This window comes from Narcine bancroftii, chromosome 14, assembly GCF_036971445.1.
Source record: "Narcine bancroftii isolate sNarBan1 chromosome 14, sNarBan1.hap1, whole genome shotgun sequence".
NCBI classification, from domain to species: domain Eukaryota; kingdom Metazoa; phylum Chordata; class Chondrichthyes; order Torpediniformes; family Narcinidae; genus Narcine; species Narcine bancroftii.
The window spans coordinates 41,910,130-41,933,875 of NC_091482.1; the positions used below are offsets into that span (position 1 = coordinate 41,910,130).

The 23,746-nt window shown below is 38.0% G+C and overlaps 1 protein-coding gene across 2 annotated transcripts in view; it reads right to left on the reverse strand.

The window, feature by feature from the left end:
* cep152 (centrosomal protein 152) overlaps positions 1 to 23,746 on the reverse strand; it is a 213,821-nt gene that overhangs the window by 184,405 nt on the left and 5,670 nt on the right. For both annotated transcript variants that reach the window (XM_069911317.1, XM_069911318.1), the window contains exon 3: positions 13,540 to 13,643. In XM_069911317.1, the coding sequence (XP_069767418.1) occupies positions 13,540 to 13,643 (104 nt within the window). The remainder of the gene's footprint in view (positions 1 to 13,539; positions 13,644 to 23,746) is intronic.

The following is a 23,746-nucleotide window of genomic DNA, read 5'->3' on the forward strand; positions in this document are numbered from 1 at the left end:
CCAGTGAACTTGAAGGAATGAGAAGTGAGATTGGACTGTGAACCAAAGAACTTTTCTGAACTTAAACACACATTACATACATATGCACTTAGAATTAGAAGGGGGTTGTTAGGTTAAGTAAGTCAATAGTGATAAGTTAAAGTTTGATTCTATTTTCATGTTTAAAGATAAATAAAAGCAACTTTTGTTTAAGTAACCATTTGTCTTGGTGAATATCTATTGCTGCTGGGTTTTGGGGTCTCTGGGTTCGTAACATTTTATGGGGACTCATCCGTTCAGATCGAAAATTGAAGTTTATGTAATATTAGTTAATTGTTTTTTTTCAAGCTAATTTAAAGCTTGTGTTTGGGAAAACAGCAGCAATGGATGTTGATACATTTTTGTCACAACCATAACCTGCAGAGCAAAAGAGGAACTGATGGTTATTTCTCAGGCAATAAAGATGACTGAAGTCAAGCATTGGATGAGGAAAATACAAATACAGAGACTTATAGGAAAATATATAGGTGAGGGAAAATTTGTTGAGAAAGACAGAAAATTTTCAAGAGGATAGATCTGTTGAATTGCAATTTGAGATAGAGAAATTGAGGGTAGAAGAAGAAAAAGGAAAATGGAGGATGGAAGAAGAAAGAAAAACAGAGGGAGTTGAAGACTGAAAAACAGAGACTATGAGGCAGAGGAAGCAAAAAAAACAGAAGAAATACGAGTTAGAGATAGCTGAAAAACAGAGGGAGGATGAAAAACAAAGAAAATATGACGGAAAAGATTGAAAGGGACAGACAGTTTCAATTAGAGAAGTTAAAAATTGAGATGGATCGAAGTTAGAGAATTGAGGCTGTAACTCCTGGGGAGAGGTTTTCGGCTAGTAGGTAAATCTAGTTCCTCCTTTTGATGAGGGAGATATAGATACACATTTTCAGCTTTTTAAAAAGGTTGCTGAGAGCTCAAGATGGACAAAAGTGAAATAGCCGCTTATGCTCCAAAGTGTAGTGAAAGGAAAAGCATAAATTGCATCCTCTAGTTTGACTACAGAGCAAGTGGCAAATTATGATTCTGTTAAACAAGCAGTACTGAAAGCTTATGAGTTGGTTCCAGAAGCATATAGACAAAAATTTAGGAGTTTGGTGAAAACATGGAATTAATCTTACATGGATTTTGCTCTGAAAAAAATCTGTATGTTTTGACCATTGGTGCACCTCAAATGGAATAAATAATGATTTTGACAGATTGAGAGAACTGATATTAAAAGGTGTGTTCCAAATGGATAAGAAAGACATGGGGATGTGGCAGAAAATGGCTAGATTAGCAGTCGACTTTGCTCTAATTCACAAAGGTACATTTTAGAATAGTAGGCATTTTCAGAGAGTGAATGTGGAACAATTAATAAGCCTGTTCAGTAGGTTAATGTGGAGCAGAATAATAAGCCTGAAATTAAGTCTGGAAAGAATGTTAAGAGAAAAGATGAAGGTAAGGTGGGAATGGACAGAACTTTCTGCATTTGTATGTCATTTTTGTAAGAAACCTGGTCATGTAATTGCAAATTGTCTAGTATTGAAAAAGAGAGGAGTAAAGAGGTTTTACCAGATGCATATATTCAAACAGTTGAATTTAAGGAGAGCAGATGCTCCAAACCTGGTAAGGGTATCATGGATGTTTTCAAACCTTTTGTGTCAGAGGGCTTGGTTTCAGTAAAGGAGGGAGAATTACAGGTTCTAGTTAAAATTCTTAGAGATACTGGGGATGCTCAGTCACTGTTGTTGGAAAGTATTTTAACTCTGGATCAGAAGACTGACACAGGGGAGACAACTTTGATTAAAGGTGTTTTTATAAGGGAATGATTTGGCAGAGGATAAAGTTGGGTCAGTTTTGAGATGAACAAATCAGCCTGGTAAGGATGAGTTTGAAATAGACTGTGAGATATATCCTGCATGTGCTATGAGAGCTGAGGAAGATCCAGTTGATAGAGATTTGCCCAGTGCTTCTGAAATAGTTTTGAAAGAGCAGAGTAATTGTGAGAGTAAGAATTTATTTTTGTCAAGGAAAGAGTTAATTCATCAACAGAAAACAGATACAAATCTTGTTGTCTTAAGGGACAAAGCAGAAACTGAACAGGAGATTAAAGAAATGGCTTGTGGTTATTACTTAAAGAGTGAATTGTTGATGAGAAAATGGAGACCTCTTGATATTCCTGCTAATGAAGAGTTGGGGGGGGGGGGGGGGGGTGATTCATCAGGTGGTTGTTCCAAGAAATTACTGGAAGAAAATTTTAAATCTAGTCCACGGTACACCATGAATAAGATTTTGAGACTATTTTTCTGGCCTGGTTTGAGGAAGGATGTTGTAAATTGGTGCTGGTCATGTCACTTTTGTCAGGTTGTGGGGAAACCTAACCAGGGTCCTCCACTGGCTCCATTGCAACCTATTCCTGTTGTTGGGGAACCTTTCACTAGGGTTATTGTGGATTGTGTAGGTCCCCTGCCGAAAACTAAGTCTGGGAATCAGTACATTAACAATTATGTGTACAGCGTTGAGTTTTCCAGAGGCTATACCATTAAGAAATATTAAAGCCAAAATGGCGGTAAAGGCTCTGGAAAGATTTTTCAGTTATTGGATTACCTTAAGAGATCCAGAGTGATCAAGGATCTAACTTTATATCTGGATTGTTTCACCAGTTGATTTATGAGTTGGGAATAAAACAGATCACTTCATCTGCATACCTTACTGAAACTCAGGGAGCTTTGGAAAGATTTCATTCTACTCTTAAAAATATGATGAGGATTTGTTGTCTGGAGATTGGAAACGATTGGGACGAAGGGATTCATTTATTATTATTTTCAGCAAGGGAGGGTGTGCAGGAGTCATTAGGTTTCAGCCCTTTTGGATATCAGGTTAGAGGACCTTTAATGTTGATAAAAAGAACAGTGAGTTAATGAGGATATGCAGTTGGACTTGCTGGATTATGTTTCTAAATTTAAAGATAGGTTACAAAAAGTGTGGACTTTGGCTCAAGATAATTTAGAAATGGCTCAGGGTAAGGTAGGAAGTTAAGTTTTGATTTTGTTTCCAACACATGACAATCCTTTGAGAGCTATGTTTTCTCGACTGAATTATGTTAACTATGTTGTTAACACTCCAGATCGAAGGAATAAAACTCAGATTTGTCACATAAATATGTTGAAACCTTATTATGAGGATAAGGGTAGTGGAGAACAATCTGTATCAGAGGTGTTAGTTGTTGTCAGGATTGAGGATGTATCACAAGATTATGGAAATAGAATCTTGTGAGGGTAGCCTTAAAGAAACCATGTTTCCTGTGCACCTGTCTAACTCAGCAATTTTGGAAAATTTGGAGGAAAAGTTATACCATCTTAAGTCACAAGAGCAGATGCAGTTGAAAGAATTAATTTTGAAATGTACAAATTTGTTCCCTGATGTTCAAAAAAGGTTATCAGTGATGTTTTATGGGACTTGCTTCTCCTACCTCTACAACACCCATATAGAATAAACATTCGGAAGAGTAAAATCGTAGATCAGGAAGTGGAATATATAAGAAATTATATTATTAGACCTTCGAACTCAGATTGGAGTTCTCCTTGTACTCTGGTACCAAAACAAGATGGAACTATTAGGTTCTGTACAGATTATAGGAAGGTTAATGCAGTAACTAAAACAAATGCTTACCCTATTCCGAAAATAGATGATTGTATTGATAAAATTGGAAAAGCTAAATTTCTTACCAAGTTGGATTTGTTCAAGGGTTACTGGTGTGTGTGCCTTTAACTGAGAGAGGAAAGAATATTTCAGCTTTTGTACCCCTATAAACCGGATGGAGTTACAATGTGTTACCTTTTGGCATGAAAAATGCCCCTGCAACATTCCAAAGGATGATTAATTTGATAATCCAAGGGTTAAAACATACAGATGAATTGGTCACAAAAAGTGATAACACAGGAAGAATATCTAAGAGAATTGGACAAATTGTTTGCAAGATTATCAAAAGCAAAGTTGCACCTATTCAAGCTAAGGTGAATGCAATTTCTGAGTTTCCTATTCCCAATGGCAAGAAAGCAGCGAGAAGGTTTTTAGGTATGGCAGAATATAATAGAAAGTTTTGCAGAAATTTTGCTGAGGTTGCTCTTCCTTTAACTAACCTTTTGAAGGGGAGAAATTTCTGTAGACTAAAGTTTGTCAGACAGCGATGTGAGGAGTCACGTGATGGAGTAGTGGCCGGACGGTGAACTCCAGCACTCTCCAGAAAAGTCGGGAAAAACAAAGGAAAACACAAAGGCACAGAAATAAAAGTTAAAGAAAAGTGAGTATAAAGGTGGAAAGAAGATGGCGACAAAAAAGAAAAATCGAAATCAACGGTAGGAAGAGAAGACAACGGAAGAAGAAGGAGAAGGCCTTACCTGTTCGAAGAGGCCCGCGGTGGAGAGAGAAACCCGCTCCCTCAGGTCGGTAGAAAGTGGACTACAAAAATGGCTCGCTGAGCCGAGTAAAAGTGCGCAACCGCGCATGCGCATGAAAAAAAACACACCGACGGGAGGGGGGACCAGCTGGGGAGTCGATCTCCACAGCCGGCAACGACAGCTGCAGAACACCTGCAGCAAGAAGAGAACACAAAAGACAATGGAAACAAGAAAGAAGAGAAGAAAAGGGCAACAAAGAAACAACAGATGGCCAACCCAGAGGAAGAAGAAGGAGAAGAGGAAGAGGAAGAGTACAGTGAAATAGAAGAAGGGAAAGGCAAGATAAAGGATATACTTTCTCTTATTAAAGAATACATGGAGTCATTTAAAGAAAGGCAAACACAGGAATTTAATGATTTAAGAAGAAGAATAAACAACACAGAAGAGAAAATGAATAAAATAGATATGACCTTAACAGAAATGGGAAAGAAAATGGACAAGATGGAAGAGCGGGCAGTAGCAGCAGAAATGGTGGTAGAGGACTTAAAAAAGAAATTGGAGGAATCTAATAAAAAAGCTATAGAGACACAAGAACTACTAGCTCAAAAAATAGATATAATGGAAAATTATAACAGAAGAAATAACAAAGATAGTGGGCCTTAAGGAAGATGAAGAAGGCAAGAATATGAGGGAGTTTATAAAAGATTGGATCCCTAGGATCCTAGGATGTCCAGAACTACAGCAAGAAATGGAAATAGAAAGGGCACATAGAGCATTGGCCTTTAAACCACAACCACAACAAAAACCAAGATCTATTTTAGTAAAATTCCTAAGATATACTACAAGAGAAAAGGTACTGGAGAAGATAATGGAAAAAGTAAGAGAGGGCAACAAGCCACTGGAGTATAAAGGGCATAAAATCTTCATTTATCCAGATATAAGTTTTGAACTCCTAAAGAAGAGAAAGGAGTTCAATACAGCAAAGGCGATTTTATGGAAGAAAGGGTATAAATTTATACTAAAGCATCCAGCGGTATTGAAAATATTTATTCCAGGACAACAAAACAGACTATTCTCGGATCCAGAAGAAGCACGAAAATTTGCAGAACAATTACAAAATAGACGGAGGGATGAAGACGGGTGAAGAGAGTAAAAATGATCACGATTGATATGTATGTGGGTAAAGAGGTATAAGAGTGAATAGATATAATGTGCATACGTGAATGTATCTGTACTTAGAGGAAAATATAGATAGTATAGACAAGAATTAATAAGGGAAGGTAATGGAATAGAGAGAATAAGGAGGGAATTAAAAGAGTGACCTTTGTTACATATGAAAAGTGAAATCTTTTCTGGGGGGGGCTGGGTGGGGGGGAATAGCGGTCACTGCAAAATCAGTTGACGCTTGCGAGTGAATTCGCAAACCCAAATGGAGAGGGGAGATGTGGTTGTCCGACAAGGGATAAAGGACAACTCAGGAGGGGAAGGGGAGATTGGGGCTAAAGAAGATATAAATAGGAGAATAAGGAAAATGTTTGATGTTGTAGGAATGTTGTCTTATAAAGGGTTTAAAATAAGAAAACAGAAATGGAAAAGGAGGAAAGGTAATGATGGAAAAACGGATAGAGAAGATAAACAAAGTATAAAATGGCTACACTGAACTATATGACTTTAAATATTAATGGAATACATAACCAAATTAAAAGGAAGAAACTGCTAAATTTACTGAAAAAAGAAAAAATTGATATAACATTTGTGCAAGAAACACACTTAACTGAATTGGAGCACAAGAAATTAAAGAGAGATTGGGTAGGACATGTAACAGCAGCATCGTATAATTCAAAAGCAAGAGGAGTGGCTATACTAATTAGTAAAAATGTGCCATTTAAAATAGAAGAGGAAATAATAGATCCAGCAGGGAGATATGTTATGATAAAATGTCAGATATATTCGGAGTTTTGGAATCTACTTAATGTATATTCACCTAACGAAGAAGATCAAAAGTTTATGCAAGATATCTTTTTGAAGGTAGCTAATACGCAAGGGAACATACTAATAGGAGGGGATGTCAACCTGAATTTGGATTCAAATATGGATAAAACTGGGAAAAAAATTAACAGAAAGAACAAAGTAACCAAATTTATAATTAAATCAATGCAAGAAATGAAACTTTTGGATATATGGAGGAAATAAAACCCAAAAGAAAAGGAATATTCATACTACTCGGCTAGACATAAAACATACTCAAGAATAGACCTATTTTTGTTATCAGCTCGTATGCAAGATAGAGTAAGAAAAACAGAATATAAAGCTAGAATACTATCGGACCATTCACCCTTAATATTGACAGTAAAGCTAGAGGACACCCCTCCAAGAATGTATAGATGGAGATTAAACCCCATGCTACTTAAAAGGCAGGATTTTAGAGAATTTATTGAAAAACAATTAAAAATGTATTTTGAAGTAAATACGGAATCAGTGGAAGATAAGTTTATACTATGGGATGCAATGAAAGCATTCATTAGAGGGCAAATAATAAGTTATGTAACCAAGATGAAGAAAGACTATAATCAGGAAACAGAGCAGTTGGAAAGGGAAATAGTAAATATAGAAAAAAATTAGCAATGAAGGAAGATACAACTAAAAGAAGAGAATTGGCGGATAAAATAATAAAATATGAAACATTACAAATATATAAGGTAGAGAAGAATATAATGAAGACAAAACAGAAATATTATGAACTAGGTGAAAAAACGCACAAAATCCTAGCATGGCAGCTTAAGACAGAACAAGCTAAGAAATTGGTATTGGCATCAAGGAAAAAAGACAAACAAATTACATATAATCCAAAAGAAATTAAGGAAAACTTTAGAGAATTCTATGAACAATTATACCGAACTGAAAACGAAGGGAAAGAAGGGAAAATAGATGAATTTTTGACTAAAATTGAACTACCAAAACTACAAATAGAGGAACAAAATAAATTAACAGAACCATTTGGAACAGTAGAAATACAAGAGATAGTAAAAAAAAATTACCAAATAATAAGACACCAGGAGAGGATGGATTTCCAATAGAATTCTACAAAATATTTAAAGACTTATTAATTCCGCCCCTCCTGGATGTAATCAACCAGATTGATGAAACACAAAGCTTACCAGATTCATGTAAAACAGCAATAATTACAGTAATACTAAAACAAGGGAAAGATCCTCTCTCACCAGCGTCATATAGACCAATATCTTTGCTAAACACAGATTATAAGATAATAGCTAAACTATTAGCAAACAGATTAGCAGAACAGGTACCGAAAATGGTAAATTTAGACCAAACTGGATTTATCAAAAAAAGACGCACAACAGACAATATTTGTAAATTTATTAACTTAATTCATGCGGTAGAAGGAAATAAAACACCTGCAGTAGCAGTTGCTTTAGACGCAGAGAAGGCCTTCGACAGAGTAGAATGGAATTATTTGTTCAAAGTATTGCAAAAATTCAGTTTACAGGAGAAGTATATTAATTGGATTAAAGCATTATATAAGGGACCGTTAGCGAAAGTGACAGTAAATGGACATGTATCAAAGCAATTTAACTTAAGCAGGTCAACGCGGCAGGGATGCCCACTATCACCTTTATTGTTTGTGTTAGCTATAGAACCACTAGCAGAATTGATAAGAATAGATAATATAAAAGGAATAAAAATAAAAGACAAGGAATATAAAATCAGTCTATTTGCGGATGATGTTATAGTGTACTTAACAGAACCAGAACTATCAATAAAAGAATTATATAAGAAATTGAAGGAATATGGAGAACTCTCGGGTTACAAGATAAACGTAAATAAAAGTGAAGCAATGCCTATGAATAATGTGGATTTCTCAAAATTTAAGAAGGAATCTCCATTTAGATGGCAAATGCAGGCAACAAGATACCTAGGTGTACAAATAAACAAAAATCTAGGCCAATTATATAAACTCAATTATTATCCACTAATGAAAAAATTACAGGACGATTTAGAGCAATGGAAAGATCTACCACTAACACTAATAGGAAGGATAAACTGTATTAAAATGAACATTTTTCCAAGGATATTATACTTATTTCAGGCATTGCCAATACAACTGACAGAAAAATTCTTCAAAGAGTTAAAGAAAATAATAAGTAAATTTTTATGGAGAGTGGGGAAACCGAGGATAGCACTAGATAAATTAACAGAATGGCATAAACAAGGAGGCTTACAATTGCCAAACTTTAAAAATTATTATAGAGCCGCACAATTAAGATACCTATCAGATTTTTATCAAACAAGGGAAAAACCAGACTGGACGAGATTAGAATTAGATAAAATAGGGGAAAAGATACCTGAACATATATTATATAAATGGGATGAAAAATTGGTACAACATAGAACTTCTCCAGTATTACATCATCTCCTCAATATTTGGAAGAAGATTCATGTAGAAAGAAATAAAACAAATTATCAATTACCAAAACAAATATTGACGCAAAATAAGTTACTCCCTTTTACAATAGATAACCTTTCCTTTAGAGAATGGGAAAAAAAAGGGATTAAAAGAATAGAAAATTGTTTTTCAGGAAATAGATTCTTATCCTTTGAACAAATGAGAGATAAGTACAATATAACTGGAGATACAGCGCTGGCATATTACCAACTGAGATCCTACTTGAAGGATAAATTAGGAAGCAATTTGAGTTTGCCAGAGGGAAGTAACCTTGAATATGTGATTACAGATACAATGTCAATCAAAAGATTTATAACAAATATGTATATTAAACTGCAAGAAAAGGAGAATGAGGAAACAAATGGTAAAACTAAACAAAAATGGGAACAAGATTTAAATATAAAGATAAAAAACGAAACATGGGAGAAACTATGTTCTGGAACGATGAGAAATACAATAAATACGAGGCTACGTATGATACAATGTAATTGGTTACACAGACTATACATTACACCTCAAAAGTTAAATAAATGGGACCCAACAGTATCTGATAGATGTTTTCGATGAAAAAAAGAAATGGGAACAACAATTCATGCAATCTGGACATGTGAGAGAGTAGAAAAATTTTGGGAAGATCTCAATCAGATATTAAATAAAATAACAGAAATCAATATACCAAAGAATCCAGAGATCTTTCTCCTAAGTAACATAAAAAACAAAGAATTTGGAATTGATTTGGAGGATGCACAAAAAAGATTTGTTAAGATAGCTCTAGCCGTAGCAAAAAAATGTATTATGTCAACCTGGAAATTGGAAGATAATTTGAAAATACAACAATGGTATATAGAAATGAATAAATGTATTCCATTAGAAAAAATTACATATAGTTGAAGAAATAATATTGAAATATTCGAACAAATATGGGAGCCTTACATTAAATACAATAGCGAAAACCTACCGGGGACAAACATTACCTAAGTTGATGGAAGGAGAAGGAAAGAAAAGAATGGACTCAGTAGAATTTCTGGTGTATTTTTGTTGAATGACAACATTGTCTGACTGGTTTAATGTAACCTAGATTGTATACCTAAAATGGATGGGAGGGGGGGTGGGGGGGTGGCTTGGGAGGAGGGAGGGGGGGGGGAAGAGAAAAAGTCACTGTACATGTGTGAAAAAGAAAAAGTGTGTATCATGGCTAATGTGATTTATGGTGTGAAAAATAAAAAAATTTTAAAAAAAGTTTGTCAGACAGCTTTAGAAAATTTAAAGGAGATGCCTCTATGCCATTGTCCTATGTTAAAATCTCCTGATTTTGACAAAACATTTTCTTTCGCAGTGAATTCCAGTGTGGGAGCAGCAGGTGCAGTTTTATTACAAAAACAATGAAATTGACCATCCAGTTACCTACTTTTAAAAAAATTCAATTTTCCTCTTTTGAAAAACAACTAATCATATTGCTCTGCAGAATTTTCTCTCATGAACCAATTGTGATATTCATTGACCACAATCCTCTGGTGTTTTTGTATAAAATGAAGAATAGAAACAGAAGATTGTTAAACTAGAGTTTAATATTACAAGAATATAATCTGCAAATTAATATCAGAGGTACTAATAATATGATAGGATATTGTTTATCAAGATTTTAAAATTGATCATGTATAAAAGAACTTGTGGTTTTGTAAGCAGAGAGAGTTAAACAGGCTTTCTCTCAGAGTGTGAGAGAAAGAGAAGCAGAGGTCACTTGACAAGTGTCAGCCAGCAGAAGTTGCTGGGACTGAAATAGAACAAGATGGAAAGCTTTTGGAAGACAGCCTGGTTGAAGCCCTTGTGGTTCATGCAAGAAGAGAGGACTGGCTGTCTAATGTTTCACTTGGAATAAGAGAAACAAAAAGGAACTCTGTGGTGACCTGAATGAAAGACGTTATCATCTAGAGAACCCTGATGGGGTAATTTTTGTCAACAAGGCACTGAGGAGATTGATTAAAATACATCAGTTGTGGATGTCCTGGAACAACAAATATCTCTCTCTGAAAACCGCCAAGAACCTTCCTGAGCGGTAACCGTTTACCTTTCGAGCACCAAAGCCTGGTGAACTTTATAAATGTTAAATTCTGTGAACAGTACAGGAATTACCTGCAACCAGTGAACTTGGAGGATTGGGAAGTGAGATTGAACTGTGAACCAAAGAACATTTCTGAACTTACACACACATTACATACACGTGCGTTTAGAATTAGAAGAGGGTTGTTAGGTTAATAACTTAAAGTTTGATTCTATTTTCATGTTTAAAGATAATTGAAGGGAACTTCTTTTAAAAAGTAATAATTTGTCTTAGTGAATATCTATTGCTGCTGGGTTTTGGGATCCTCTGGGCTCATAACACCACCCAGTTCCAACCTGCTCTGCGAGACTATCTCACTTAAGCTCTTATCGATGATGTCCTCACATCCCAAATACTATGAATGTATATCCAGTTGAAAGTACAGCTTCTTGATCTGCTCAATCAGGAGTTGCAACTCCATGTGTAGTCGTCAGAGACACCTGATGATTCACTGATTTCCCACATCCTGTAGAGGAGCACAAGATGACCTTCACTGCCATCTCGAATGCCTTAACTTAATTTCACCTGCTGTAGCCCTGCAACCTCTGCTCACTGAAGCTTCAATATCCCAGTGCTGCCCTGGCTACTCCACTATGGCTGTTCCAAAATAGCCACTCTTAAAAATTGAATATCCTTTTATTGGCTGCCTTACTTCCCAAGAGTCAATCACAATTGGGCTCTTCCTCCAAGCATTTGTTCAGCTGCTTTCTGCACACATCATTAAAACAAAGAATAGTACAGGCCCTTCGGCCCACTCTGCCTGTGCCAATCTAATTAATGTCATGTTTGTACATCATCCGCATTCACATTTCAAAATGCCTCAAATGTTATATCAACATCCTCTGCCTCCCAGGCACCGAGCGAGTGAGCGAGCACGCGTGCGTGCGTGTGGGGTGGGGGAGGAGGAAGGACAAATTGCAGAATAAATCTCCTTTAAACTTACCCCCTCACCATTTAATAATTCAACCCTGGGGAAAATACTAACTACAATTTTCTCATGCCTCTCATAATTTTATAAACTTCTATCAGGTCACACCTCAGCCTCTCATGTTCCAATGAAAACAATCCAAGTTGGTCCACAGAACAATAGTCTGCTGGAAGAAGTCAGTGGGTCAAGCTGCAAGAGAGGAGGAAGAAAATATTGTCACCATTTCAGGTTGGAATCCTTCAAGATTGAGTATAGAGGAGAATTAGGCAGTATAATGAGGACACGTTAGGAGGGGCTGATTTGGTGATTGGCCAGTAAGGATCGGTGAAGGATGACACAGATTGAGAGGAAGAGTATTGCAGTGGGGAGACCAAGGGAGTTGAGTGGCAGGTGCCAGGCAGAGGGAGAGAGAGGCAAGAGGGAAAAAAAGGGGGTCAAGTAGAGGAAGATGAGTCATTCAGGGCAAAGATGGAGCCAGGTAGATGGAAGTTGATGTAGAAACAAAGGTTGCAGTGTTGGAATCAGATGAGGAAACAACAATGGGGGCATAAAGACCAGTTAGAACCAAATGGAAGGGGACAGGAGGGAAGAGGAGAGAGCAGAATAATCCAGTGGGGAGATCTGAGTAAAGGGGGGTGGAACCAAAAAAGAGATTGAGAATGGGTGTGGAAGGGTGGGAAAGTGGACCCACCCACCTAGTTTTCTTCTCCCTTTGTTCATCTTTCCTACCCACTCCTCACACTTGGTTCTTTTTCTTCATAATCCCTTCCCCACCCTATCTAATATCCCACTCCCATCAAACTGCTGCCTTCTGGCAATCTTTCCTTTCCTCTCAGCCCTTTGGAGACGGTCCAGAGGAGGTTTACTAGGTTGATCCCTGGGATAAAAGGGTTGACTTATGATGAAAGATTAAATCATCTAGGATTGTATTCGCTCGAGTTCAGAAGAATGAGAGGAGATCTTATAGAAACATATCGGATTATGAAGGGTATAGATAGGATAGATGTCGGAAGGTTTTTTGAGCTGGCCAGGGAAACTAAAATGAGAGGACACGGTCTCAAGATTCGGGGGAGTAGATTTAGGACAGAGATAAGGAAAAAGTTTCTCCCAGAAAGTAGTGAATGTTTGGAATTCTCTAACCAGGGAAGTGGTTGAGGCTGCTTCATTAAACATATTTAAAATTCGGTTAGATAAATTTTTACATGATAGAGGAATTAGGGGATATGGGGAGAAGGCAGGTAGGTGGAGTTAGGTCATAAATTAGATCAGCCATGATCGTATTGAATGGTGGAGCAGGCTCGATGGGCCATTTTTGGCCTAGTCCTGTTCCTACTTCCTATGCTCCTATTCCTCAATCTAATATGTCAACTTACTCCTTCTGCCTCCACAGATGCTGCTTGACCTACTGAGCTCTTCTATTTTCTTTTCCAAATTTCTTGAGTTTTCTTCTCATCAATGACACTGATATCAGAATGACTGTTACTGTATTGGAGCTTCATTCTAGATCTCAGTTAATTATTTTTCCAGGTATTTATCACTTATTTCCTTTCTTCTAGTTCATATATGTACCCAAGATACCATTTTCCCACTTAGCCAACTGGGCATTAAATTATTAGAATTACATTTTTGTACTAACCTTCTATTAACATTGCAACCAGAGTAATTCAGCTCAGGAGAAGAAATGTCTCTGCTGTCGTCCAACATATCATCAGGAAGATCAGTCATCAACAAATGATGTAGCTGAGTAAGAAATCAACAATTAAATAGTTGGCATATGCCATGTTTTGTTCATGGACAATAAAAAGTAAGTAATGCCCAAGACTTGTCCCACCTCATACATCAAAACTACCTCTTCTCTGACAAGTTACAAGTATGAAGTAGTGCTCTTTGGCAAATTAAACCGGAGCAGGTCATACACTGTAAATTGCAGTGATCTGGACTGGAGAGGGCCAAAGAACAGAGAGACCCAAGAGTGGGTGCTTCGTTCTTTTGAGTGGACAGAATGGTAAAAATAGCATTTGATCTCTCGCCTTCCATGAGCAGGGCATTTTACTCACAGAAGTTTGGATTTCATGATACAGCTTTACAATTCATTGAATTGACCACATTTGGGAGTATTGTATGCAGACCCGGTTAACCCAGCTACAAGAAGCATATCAATTTGTTGGAAAGGATGCAGAGGAGATTCAACAGGATGTTACTGGGAGTGGTGGGCTTGAGTTTTAAAGAAGTGTTTGGATAGGCTGGGTCTTTATTTCCCAGAACACAGAAAGCTGAGAGATGATCTTATTGGAGGTATCCAAAAATCACAAAGAGCATGGATATCCTGGGTAGATGATTCCACAAGCAGAGCACATAGATTTATGGTCAGGGGGTGAGAGATTAAGAGGGATCCAAGGAGCAACTTTTGTATCTGGAAGAATCTCCCAGAAGAACTGAGAGAAACTGATACAATTACAACATTTGACAGACATATGGATAGGAAACAAATGCAGACAAACAGGACTACTCTATCTACTTTGGCTGCAGGGCCAGTTCCCTGCTGAATGACTGTGATTCTAATCACAACTTCAAGAGATCCAGTTAATGCTGTCTGACCCACAGGGTTACCATCAGATTCAATTATGGCAGAAACAATTCCACATCAGTCCACAATAATTCTATACCCAGTTCTCATGAATGAAAGTTGTTTCTGGGGGATTTATTTTAACACTGTTAGACAGGTATCCAAGTACGTAAAAAGAGATCATGCAGAGACATGGCCTTTGTTCTGCACACACATCGGCACCTACCCCCAACTTTCTTCTTCCACTACATTGATGACTGCATTGGGGCTGCCTCCTGCACCCATGCAGAACTCAGCCACTTTCATCAAATTTGCTGTTAACCTCCACCCCGCTCCAAAATTCAGACCACTTCATAAACTTCTCTCCCCTTTCTAGATCTGACTCCACCTCAGGAGTCAAGATATAAACCAACATTTACCACAAACCCACTGATTCCCACAGCTGCCTTGCCCTCCTTCCATACGGTCTCCTGTAAGGATATCACCTCTTTCTTCCAGTTTCTTCTCTTTGTCACATCCACTCTTAAGATGAGGCAAGTGGGCAGATGCAGTTTAATGTGGAAAAATGTGAGGTTATCCACTTTGGTGGCAAGAACAGGAAGGCAGATTACTATCTGAATGGTGTCAAGTTAGGAAGAGGGGAAATACAACAAGAGCTAGGTGTCCTTGTTCATCAGTCACTGAAAGTAAGCATGCAGGTACATTTGGCAATGAATAAAGCTAATGGCATGTTGGCCTTCATAACAAGGGGAGTTGAGTATAGAAGCAGAGGTCCTTCTGCATTGTACATGGTCCTGGTGAGGCCACACCTGAAGTGTTGTGTGAAGTTTTGGTCTCCACGTTTGAGGAAGGACATTCTTGCTATTGAGAGGGTGCAGCCTAAGATCAAGAGGTTAATTACCGAGATGACGAGACTGTCATATGTTGAAAGAATGGAACAACTGGGCTTATATACACTAGAATTTAGAAGGATGAGAAGGGACTGGACATACTAGAAGCAGGAAACATGTTTTCGATGTTGGGGGAGTTCAGAACCAGAGGCCACAGTTTAGGAATAAGGGGTAGACCATTTAGAACGGAGTTGAGGAAAAGCTTTTACATCTCAGAAGGCAATAGAGGCCAATCCTCTGGATGCTTTCAAGAAAGAGTTAGATAGAACTCAAAGTTAGCAGAGTCAAGCGATCACAAGATAAAGGAACAGAAGTAGGCCATTTGGCCCATCAATCTTCTCCACAAATCCCCCTGAGCGAAACTTCTCACATCTAATTCCAAGTTCCAGCCTTTTCCTATATCCCTTGAGACCTTGACTAATTAGATACCTATCAATCAATCACCCACTTAAACTTCGCCGATGACCTGGCCTCCACGGCTGTACGTGGCAACAAATTCCACAAATCCACGACCCTCTGGCTAAAGAAATTACGCCTCATCTGTGTTTTAAATGGGTACTTTCTAACTCTAAGACTGGGCTCTCTTGTCCTGGATTCACCACCAAGGGAAACATCTTATTCACTTCTACTCTGTCCAATCCTTTCAGCATTCAAAATGTTTCTAATGAGATCCTCTCTTATTCTTCTATACTCCAATGAATACAGTCCAAATGTTCCTCATTAGTTCTTGCATTCTAGGAATCATCCACGCAAATCTTCTCTGTACTCTCTCCAACATCATTACATGCCTTCTAAGGAGCCCAAAACTGTACACAATACTCCAAATGAGGTCTCACCAGTGCCCCATAGAGCCTCATCAACACCTCTTTAGTCTTATACACTATTCCTCTTGAAATGAACGCCAACATAGCATTCAGTGTAATACACCTATACTTCTCTCTCTTCTAAGCATGAACTTTTGGTATACAAAATAATGAGAATACAGCGATGGTACATGGAAATGAATAAGTGTTTTCCATTAGAAAACAATCACATATAATTTAAAAGACAAAGTTACATTGTTTGAAAAAATCTGGGAACCATACATGGAACATAACAGAAAGAGCCAGCCTCGGACCACCACCACCTAAAATGATAAGATAAACACGATCAGGTTTAATGTGTATAAGTAGATGACATGTGTTTTTTGTTTGTTTTCCTTTTGTATAAAGATGTTGTTTTATTGTATTTTATATGTTCAATATTTCTGTTTTTGGAGGGGGGAGGGAGGGATGGGGAAAAAAGAGAAAATGTCACCATGTGCATTTAAAGAGATGCATTTGTAAATGTTTTGGTTGATATGGTTCATAGTGCGATAAATAAAGAATTACAACCAAAAAAATTCCATTAGGTTGATCAGACAGGATCTTCCCTTCATGAAACCATACTGGCTTGAACCCATCATGCCATGCACCTCGAGGTATTTCATAAGCTTATCCTTGAGGAACAACTCCAATAACTTTCCAACTACCAACGACAGACTAATAGGTCTATAATTTCCTTTTATCTGCTTCCTTTCTTAAACAACGTAACTACATTTGCAACCTTCCAATCCCCCTGAACCATGCCAGTTTCTATTAATTTCTATAAAATCAATTCCAATGCTTCCATAATCTCCAAAGCCACCTTCTTCAGAGCCCATGGGTGCATCTCATCCAGTCCAGGAGACTTATCTATCCTTAGTTCATTCATCTTTCTACACACTCTCTCTCTAGTAATCCTGACTGTACTTAATTCTATTCTCTTGAGACCTCTGACTATCATGTCTATTGCTATGGTCTTCCTCAGTGAAGAATGACACAAAATACTTATTTAGTTCATTTGGCATCCCTTTGATACCCATTATAATTTCTCCAGTATAATTTTCAAATCGGTCCTATATCTACCCATCTCAGTTTTACTCTTTATATATTTTAAATAACTCAAAATCATTTTGTATGTTATTTGCCAACTTCCTTTCACAATTCATCTTTTCTTTTCTAATGACTTTCTTTGTCTTTTTCTGTGTTTTTACAGTTTCCCAGTCCCACCCTTGACTCGGATTTGAATGGGAATGAATGAGAAGGCCCAAGTCCCACTGCGCACCCTTTTTAAATCAATCCAAAACACTTGTATGTATGTGTGTGTGGGGGTGGGTGTATATGTGTGTGTGTATATATATATATATATATATATATATATACACACACCGCCTAACAACACATTTACTGCTCCCCACCTTTTTGCCTACTGCAGGGATTAGACTCTGTGATTCCCTTGTTTGCTTATCCCTCCCCACCCACTTCTTCATTACCCATGGTATTGTCCACTACATCTGGAGGAAGAGTAACACTTGCCTGAGGCATGTTGGCAACATCCACTGCCCTAAGCTCACCAACCATCTTTGTAACCTAATTTAATTACTTTAATTGGTAAAGTGTTAAAATGAATGTTTTTTCTAGAATTCAATATCTTTTTCAATAATTTCCCATTCTAATTCTTTCAAAATTTTATAAGGATTTAGGGATTTAAATATAGCATTTGAAAATTTTTAAGATAAAATGCAAATATTTCTTTGGAAAAATTGACTTGGAAATTTGACTGAGAGGCTTGGCGTCTTCCTCATTTTAAGAATTATTTATAAACAGCTCAATTGAGATTTATAAATATGTTTCAAATTGGGCCTCTTTTGAATTTAATGCAATATGGATCCCCAAGATTTTATTTATAAATGGAATTCTAAGCTGTTATTTGGAAGTAGGGAATCATTTTTGTTGAAACACTTGATTGAGAGTTGTGGAATAATATTGATAATGAAATTGGCATGAAAAGTTTAATATCTAGATAAACACCTTTATGTCAAGCCATATTCCTTTTTCAATGGATAACCGATTCTTGAGGATTTGGAGACAGAAAGGTATTAAGAGGATTGAAGATTCTTTTGAGGATGGGAGATTTATAACATTTGAAAGAATGAGGAAAAAATGTAATGTACCTCATAATATTTTGTTTTGCTATGACCAAGTTAAAGCTTTTTTATCTGGAAAAATAGGTTCTATTTTGATGTTACCTAATCAAAGTGAATTAGAATGATTGATTTCTAACACCACTGTAAATAAATTTATTTCAGTAATGTATAATTTACTTCAAACTACGGCCCCCAAAGTTGGGGCGCATAAATCAAGATTAAGATGGGAATTAGATTTAAATATACAAATAAGTGAAAAGAATTGAATGGATTTGTCTAAGGATAATATGACTAAACATAAATTTAAGATAGAGGTTCGTTCAATATAACTTCTTACATGAGTTATATTTGACTCTGAAAAAATTAAATAGATTAAATTCTGCCATATCACGTTTATGCTTTAGCTATAGTTCTGAGGTGGGAAACTTTTTTTTAATATTTATATATATATATTATATATATATATATATATATATATACACACACATTCAACTTGGTAATGTCCTAAAGTTAGACAAATTTGATTAGGAGGAAGACATTTTTTGAGATGAATTACTGGGGTCAAATTCCCACAGGACCTGGTTATTTTTACTGAGTAATATTATGATTATATGGCCAAAATTAAATTTAAATATTTATCTAATTAAATTTGTGTTAATTGTTTTGCAGTTGCTAGGAAATGTATAGCAATATCATTGAAGTCAGAATTAGATTTAGGCATGAAAAGATGGCATGCAGAACTTTGTAGTCGTATACAGTTAGAGAAAATTACATAATTTGCAAGATATTATATTTTTTGGAAAATATGGGGCCCATATTTACAAATATTTGGTTTGTTTCTGTGATTGACTCTCTGAAGACCTCATTTCTTGATCACCTCCAATAGATTTTTCTGTATAAATGTTTTTATCTCTTGGCATTCTCCAGGTTTTTCTTATTTTTAGAGGTGGGAGGTGTGGGATGAGGGATATGGGAAAATATTACTACATGTAATTTTTAACAATAATGTACAATTTAATGTAATGTAACGATATTGTGGTTTAAAATTTATAAAGTATTAAAAAACCCATCTTCGTCACCTCGTCAAAAAAAAATCAAATTGGGGAAACATGACCTGTCCCCTCACAAAGCCATAATGACTATCCTCAACATGACTTTGACTTCTGAAATATGCACAAATCTTTTCCAATAGTTTCCCTCTCATTGACATGAGGCTTAATGGTCTACAATTTCCTGGATTATTCTTTTTTCCCCTTTTCAAGCAAAGGGACAGCATTCGCCATTTTCCAGTCCTCCAGAACCTTTGCTGCTGCAGGGAGAATGCAAAGATCTTTTAAGAACCCAGCAATCTCTTCACTTGATTCTTTCAATATTTAGAATGTACCCAAGGGATTTGTTCATCAAAAGAAAAACATCTTTCTTGATCTTGAGAGGTGACTGTATAGGTGTAAAGATTATCAGAAGCATTAGACTGCCAAAACCCTTTTCACAGGATGGCAATGGTCAATACCAGAGGACTTCTGTTTAAGGTGAGTGAAGGAAAGTTTAGTGGAGAAGTCAGAGAAGGTCTTTAACATGGAGAGTAGAGGTACTCAATACCCCAGCACATGAGCATTCTCTACATTATGCTCCCCATTATTGTCCATGTCCTTTTCATTGGTAAATACCAATGCAAAATACTCATTTGGTACCTCATCCACTTCACAAAATACCACAGCAAGAATGGACCCTTCACCCCACAATGCTGACTTGACCTTTATAATGTGACAAGAGTATTTTGAGGTGGTTTGGGAGGAATTGCTAGAGCAGCTTGCACACACATTTTAAAAACACAGAATTTTTGCAGAACTTTTGCAGAGTGATTTTTGCAAAGGAGCAACAGAGTTGCAGCATACAGTTTGCCTGGGAGAGCATGTGATTTTTACAGGCAGAGACAGAACAGTTTTGCTCTCAGAGAGGGAGGGTGTGAAATAGAGAGAGAGGAGACAGAAATCAGTTCCAGAAGGACAAAGCTGGCAAACTTTTGGAAGACTGTCTGGTCAAGGGAGAAGGCTAGCTGTCTGAAAGGTGGCCTGAAAGAAAGAGGATAATTTGGTGAATCCTGCAGGGGGCAAGTTTCATCAGCAAGACTGATTGAGAAGGAATCAATTGTGGATATCATGGAAAAGGAATCTCTCTGAAAACCAGCAAGAACCCTCCTGAGTGGTAACTATTTGCATGTTAAGCACCAAAGACTGAACTTTGTTAATGCTAATTTCTGTGCACAGTACAAGAATTGCCTGCAACCAGTGAGATTGGACTGTGATCCAAAGATTTTTTCTATTCTTAAATATACATTACACACACCTACGCTTCGTATTAGGGTGGGCAGGGGGGGGGGGGGGGGGGATTAAGTAATTAGGTAGATTAAGTAATAAGTTAAAGTTTAATTCTGTTTTCTTGTTCAAATATAATTAAAAACTACTTTTGCTTAAGTAACCCTGCGTTGAGGTGCATATCTAGTGCTGCTGGTTTTTGGGGTCCTCTGGACTCCGTAACAATAATCCAACCCCACATCAATCTAACCCTCCCTCCCAGCCCATAAACTTCCATTTTTCTCAGATATGTCTGCCTAAATGTTCCTATCATATCCACCTCCACCACCCTTGGCAATGCATTCCAGGTACCCACTACTCTCCACGTTAAAGGCATCTCCCCTAAATTTTCCTCCACTCATCTTAAACAGATGTCCTCTGGTATAGGCCATTGCCACCATGGTGAAAAATAAATTTGGCAGCCCACCCCGTCTTATGCTTCTGATAATCTTATAAACGTGTTAAGTCTCCTCTCATCTTCCAACGTCAGAAGTACCACCTTGCTCAACCATTCATCATTCTCCAATCCAGGTAGCATCCTGGTAAATCTTCTCTGCACCCTCTCTAAAGCTTCCACATCCTCCTATAATGAGGCAACCAGAACTCCATGCAATAAATATTCCCTAATACTCCAAGTACTTCCTCAGACTCCAAACAGAAATTCTCTCATCTATCCTCTCCCTATTATCTGCTTATTTTTAAATACAGTGAAACCGCGTTAGAACGTGATTCATTAATCCGCTGAATCACTTATAGCGCAGGTGTCTGTGGACCCCGAACATTGATTTTAGGAGGCCAGGCCAACAGCCACAAACTCTAAAATGGATTCTTGTGACTCATTTACAAGATGTGTATGTTAATGTGGAGTTTAAAGGTCTTATTATAGGGTTTGAGTCACAATTTTCTGTTTTCCTTCTTCCTGAATCATGACGTATACACATCTGTTCCGCGACTCGGCTGTAACGTGGTATGAAATCTTGGACCCTAACTACCGCGTTTTATTGAGGTTTTACTGTATATATTTAATGTTTTATTTACTGTTTTAATGTAACAGCCATTTTTTATATAGCTGGGCTCCAAAGGTGAACACAGTACTCAACTGTGTCCCACCAACATCTTGTACCACTGAATCATGATGTTATTGGGTATGTATTGCACTCAATACCTTCCCAATTAAAGAAATCATGCCAAATTCCTCCTTCACCACCCTGACTATCTGACTCATCAGTTTCAAGAAACAATACACCTATACTTCTCTCTCTTCTAAGCATGAACTTTTGGTATACAAAATAATGAATGACATTGTTAAAGTGAATGCCTATGGTCTTTTTCCCAGGGTAGAAGAGTCTACAATGAGGGAGCATTAGTTTAAAGGAAAGAGATTTAAGAGACCCGAGAGGCATCTTCTTTTACTTCAGGGTGTTCTGTATCTGGAACGAGCTGTCACAGGAAACTGTAGACATGATATAATTTCAACACCCAAAAGATACTTGGCAATGTAGGCAATCATGCACTTTCTTCATGAGGCTCTTTAGCATCTTGACAGAATTCTGCTAGGTCATGACACTTTGGGTAATGTGGGCCTGCAGTTCTATGTCAAAACCTCCAAGTATTGGCAAAAGGACTCATGTTCACTGCTTGAAAATTGTAGACCATTGTCTGAAACTACTTCACAAAGAACTGCATGCCTCGTAAACACATTTTTCATGTAAGTGATAACTGCTTTGCTGGATGTTGACTGCAGTGTTGTAATTGGAAAAATAGTCTGTTACTACTATATGACTCCTCCCACGACAGTCCTATAAGACTCCTCCCACGACAGTCCTATAAGACTCCTCCCACGACAGTCCTATAAGACTCCTCCCACGACAGTCCTATAAGACTCCTCCCACGACAGTCCTATAAGACTCCTCCCACGACAGTCCTATAAGACTCCTCCCACGACAGTCCTATAAGACTCCTCCCACGACAGTCCTATAAGACTCCTCCCACGACAGTCCTATAAGACTCCTCCCACGACAGTCCTATAAGACTCCTCCCACGACAGTCCTATAAGACTCCTCCCACGACAGTCCTATATGACTCCTCCCACGACAGTCCTATATGACTCCTCCCACGACAGTCCTATATGACTCCTCCCACGACAGTCCTATATGACTCCTCCCACGACAGTCCTATATGACTCCTCCCACGACAGTCCTATATGACTCCTCCCACGACAGTCCTATATGACTCCTCCCACGACAGTCCTATATGACTCCTCCCACGACAGTCCTATATGACTCCTCCCACGACAGTCCTATATGACTCCTCCCACGACAGTCCTATATGACTCCTCCCACGACAGTCCTATATGACTCCTCCCACGACAGTCCTATATGACTCCTCCCACGACAGTCCTATATGACTCCTCCCACGACAGTCCTATATGACTCCTCCCACGACAGTCCTATATGACTCCTCCCACGACAGTCCTATATGACTCCTCCCACGACAGTCCTATATGACTCCTCCCACGACAGTCCTATATGACTCCTCCCACGACAGTCCTATATGACTCCTCCCACGACAGTCCTATATGACTCCTCCCACGACAGTCCTATATGACTCCTCCCACGACAGTCCTATATGACTCCTCCCACGACAGTCCTATATGACTCCTCCCACGACAGTCCTATATGACTCCTCCCACGACAGTCCTATATGACTCCTCCCACGACAGTCCTATATGACTCCTCCCACGACAGTCCTATATGACTCCTCCCACGACAGTCCTATATGACTCCTCCCACGACAGTCCTATATGACTCCTCCCACGACAGTCCTATATGACTCCTCCCACGACAGTCCTATATGACTCCTCCCACGACAGTCCTAAATGACTCCTCCCACGACAGTCCTAAATGACTCCTCCCACGACAGTCCTAAATGACTCCTCCCACGACAGTCCTAAATGACTCCTCCCACGACAGTCCTATATGACTCCTCCCACGACAGTCCTATATGACTCCTCCCACGACAGTCCTATATGACTCTTCCCACGACAG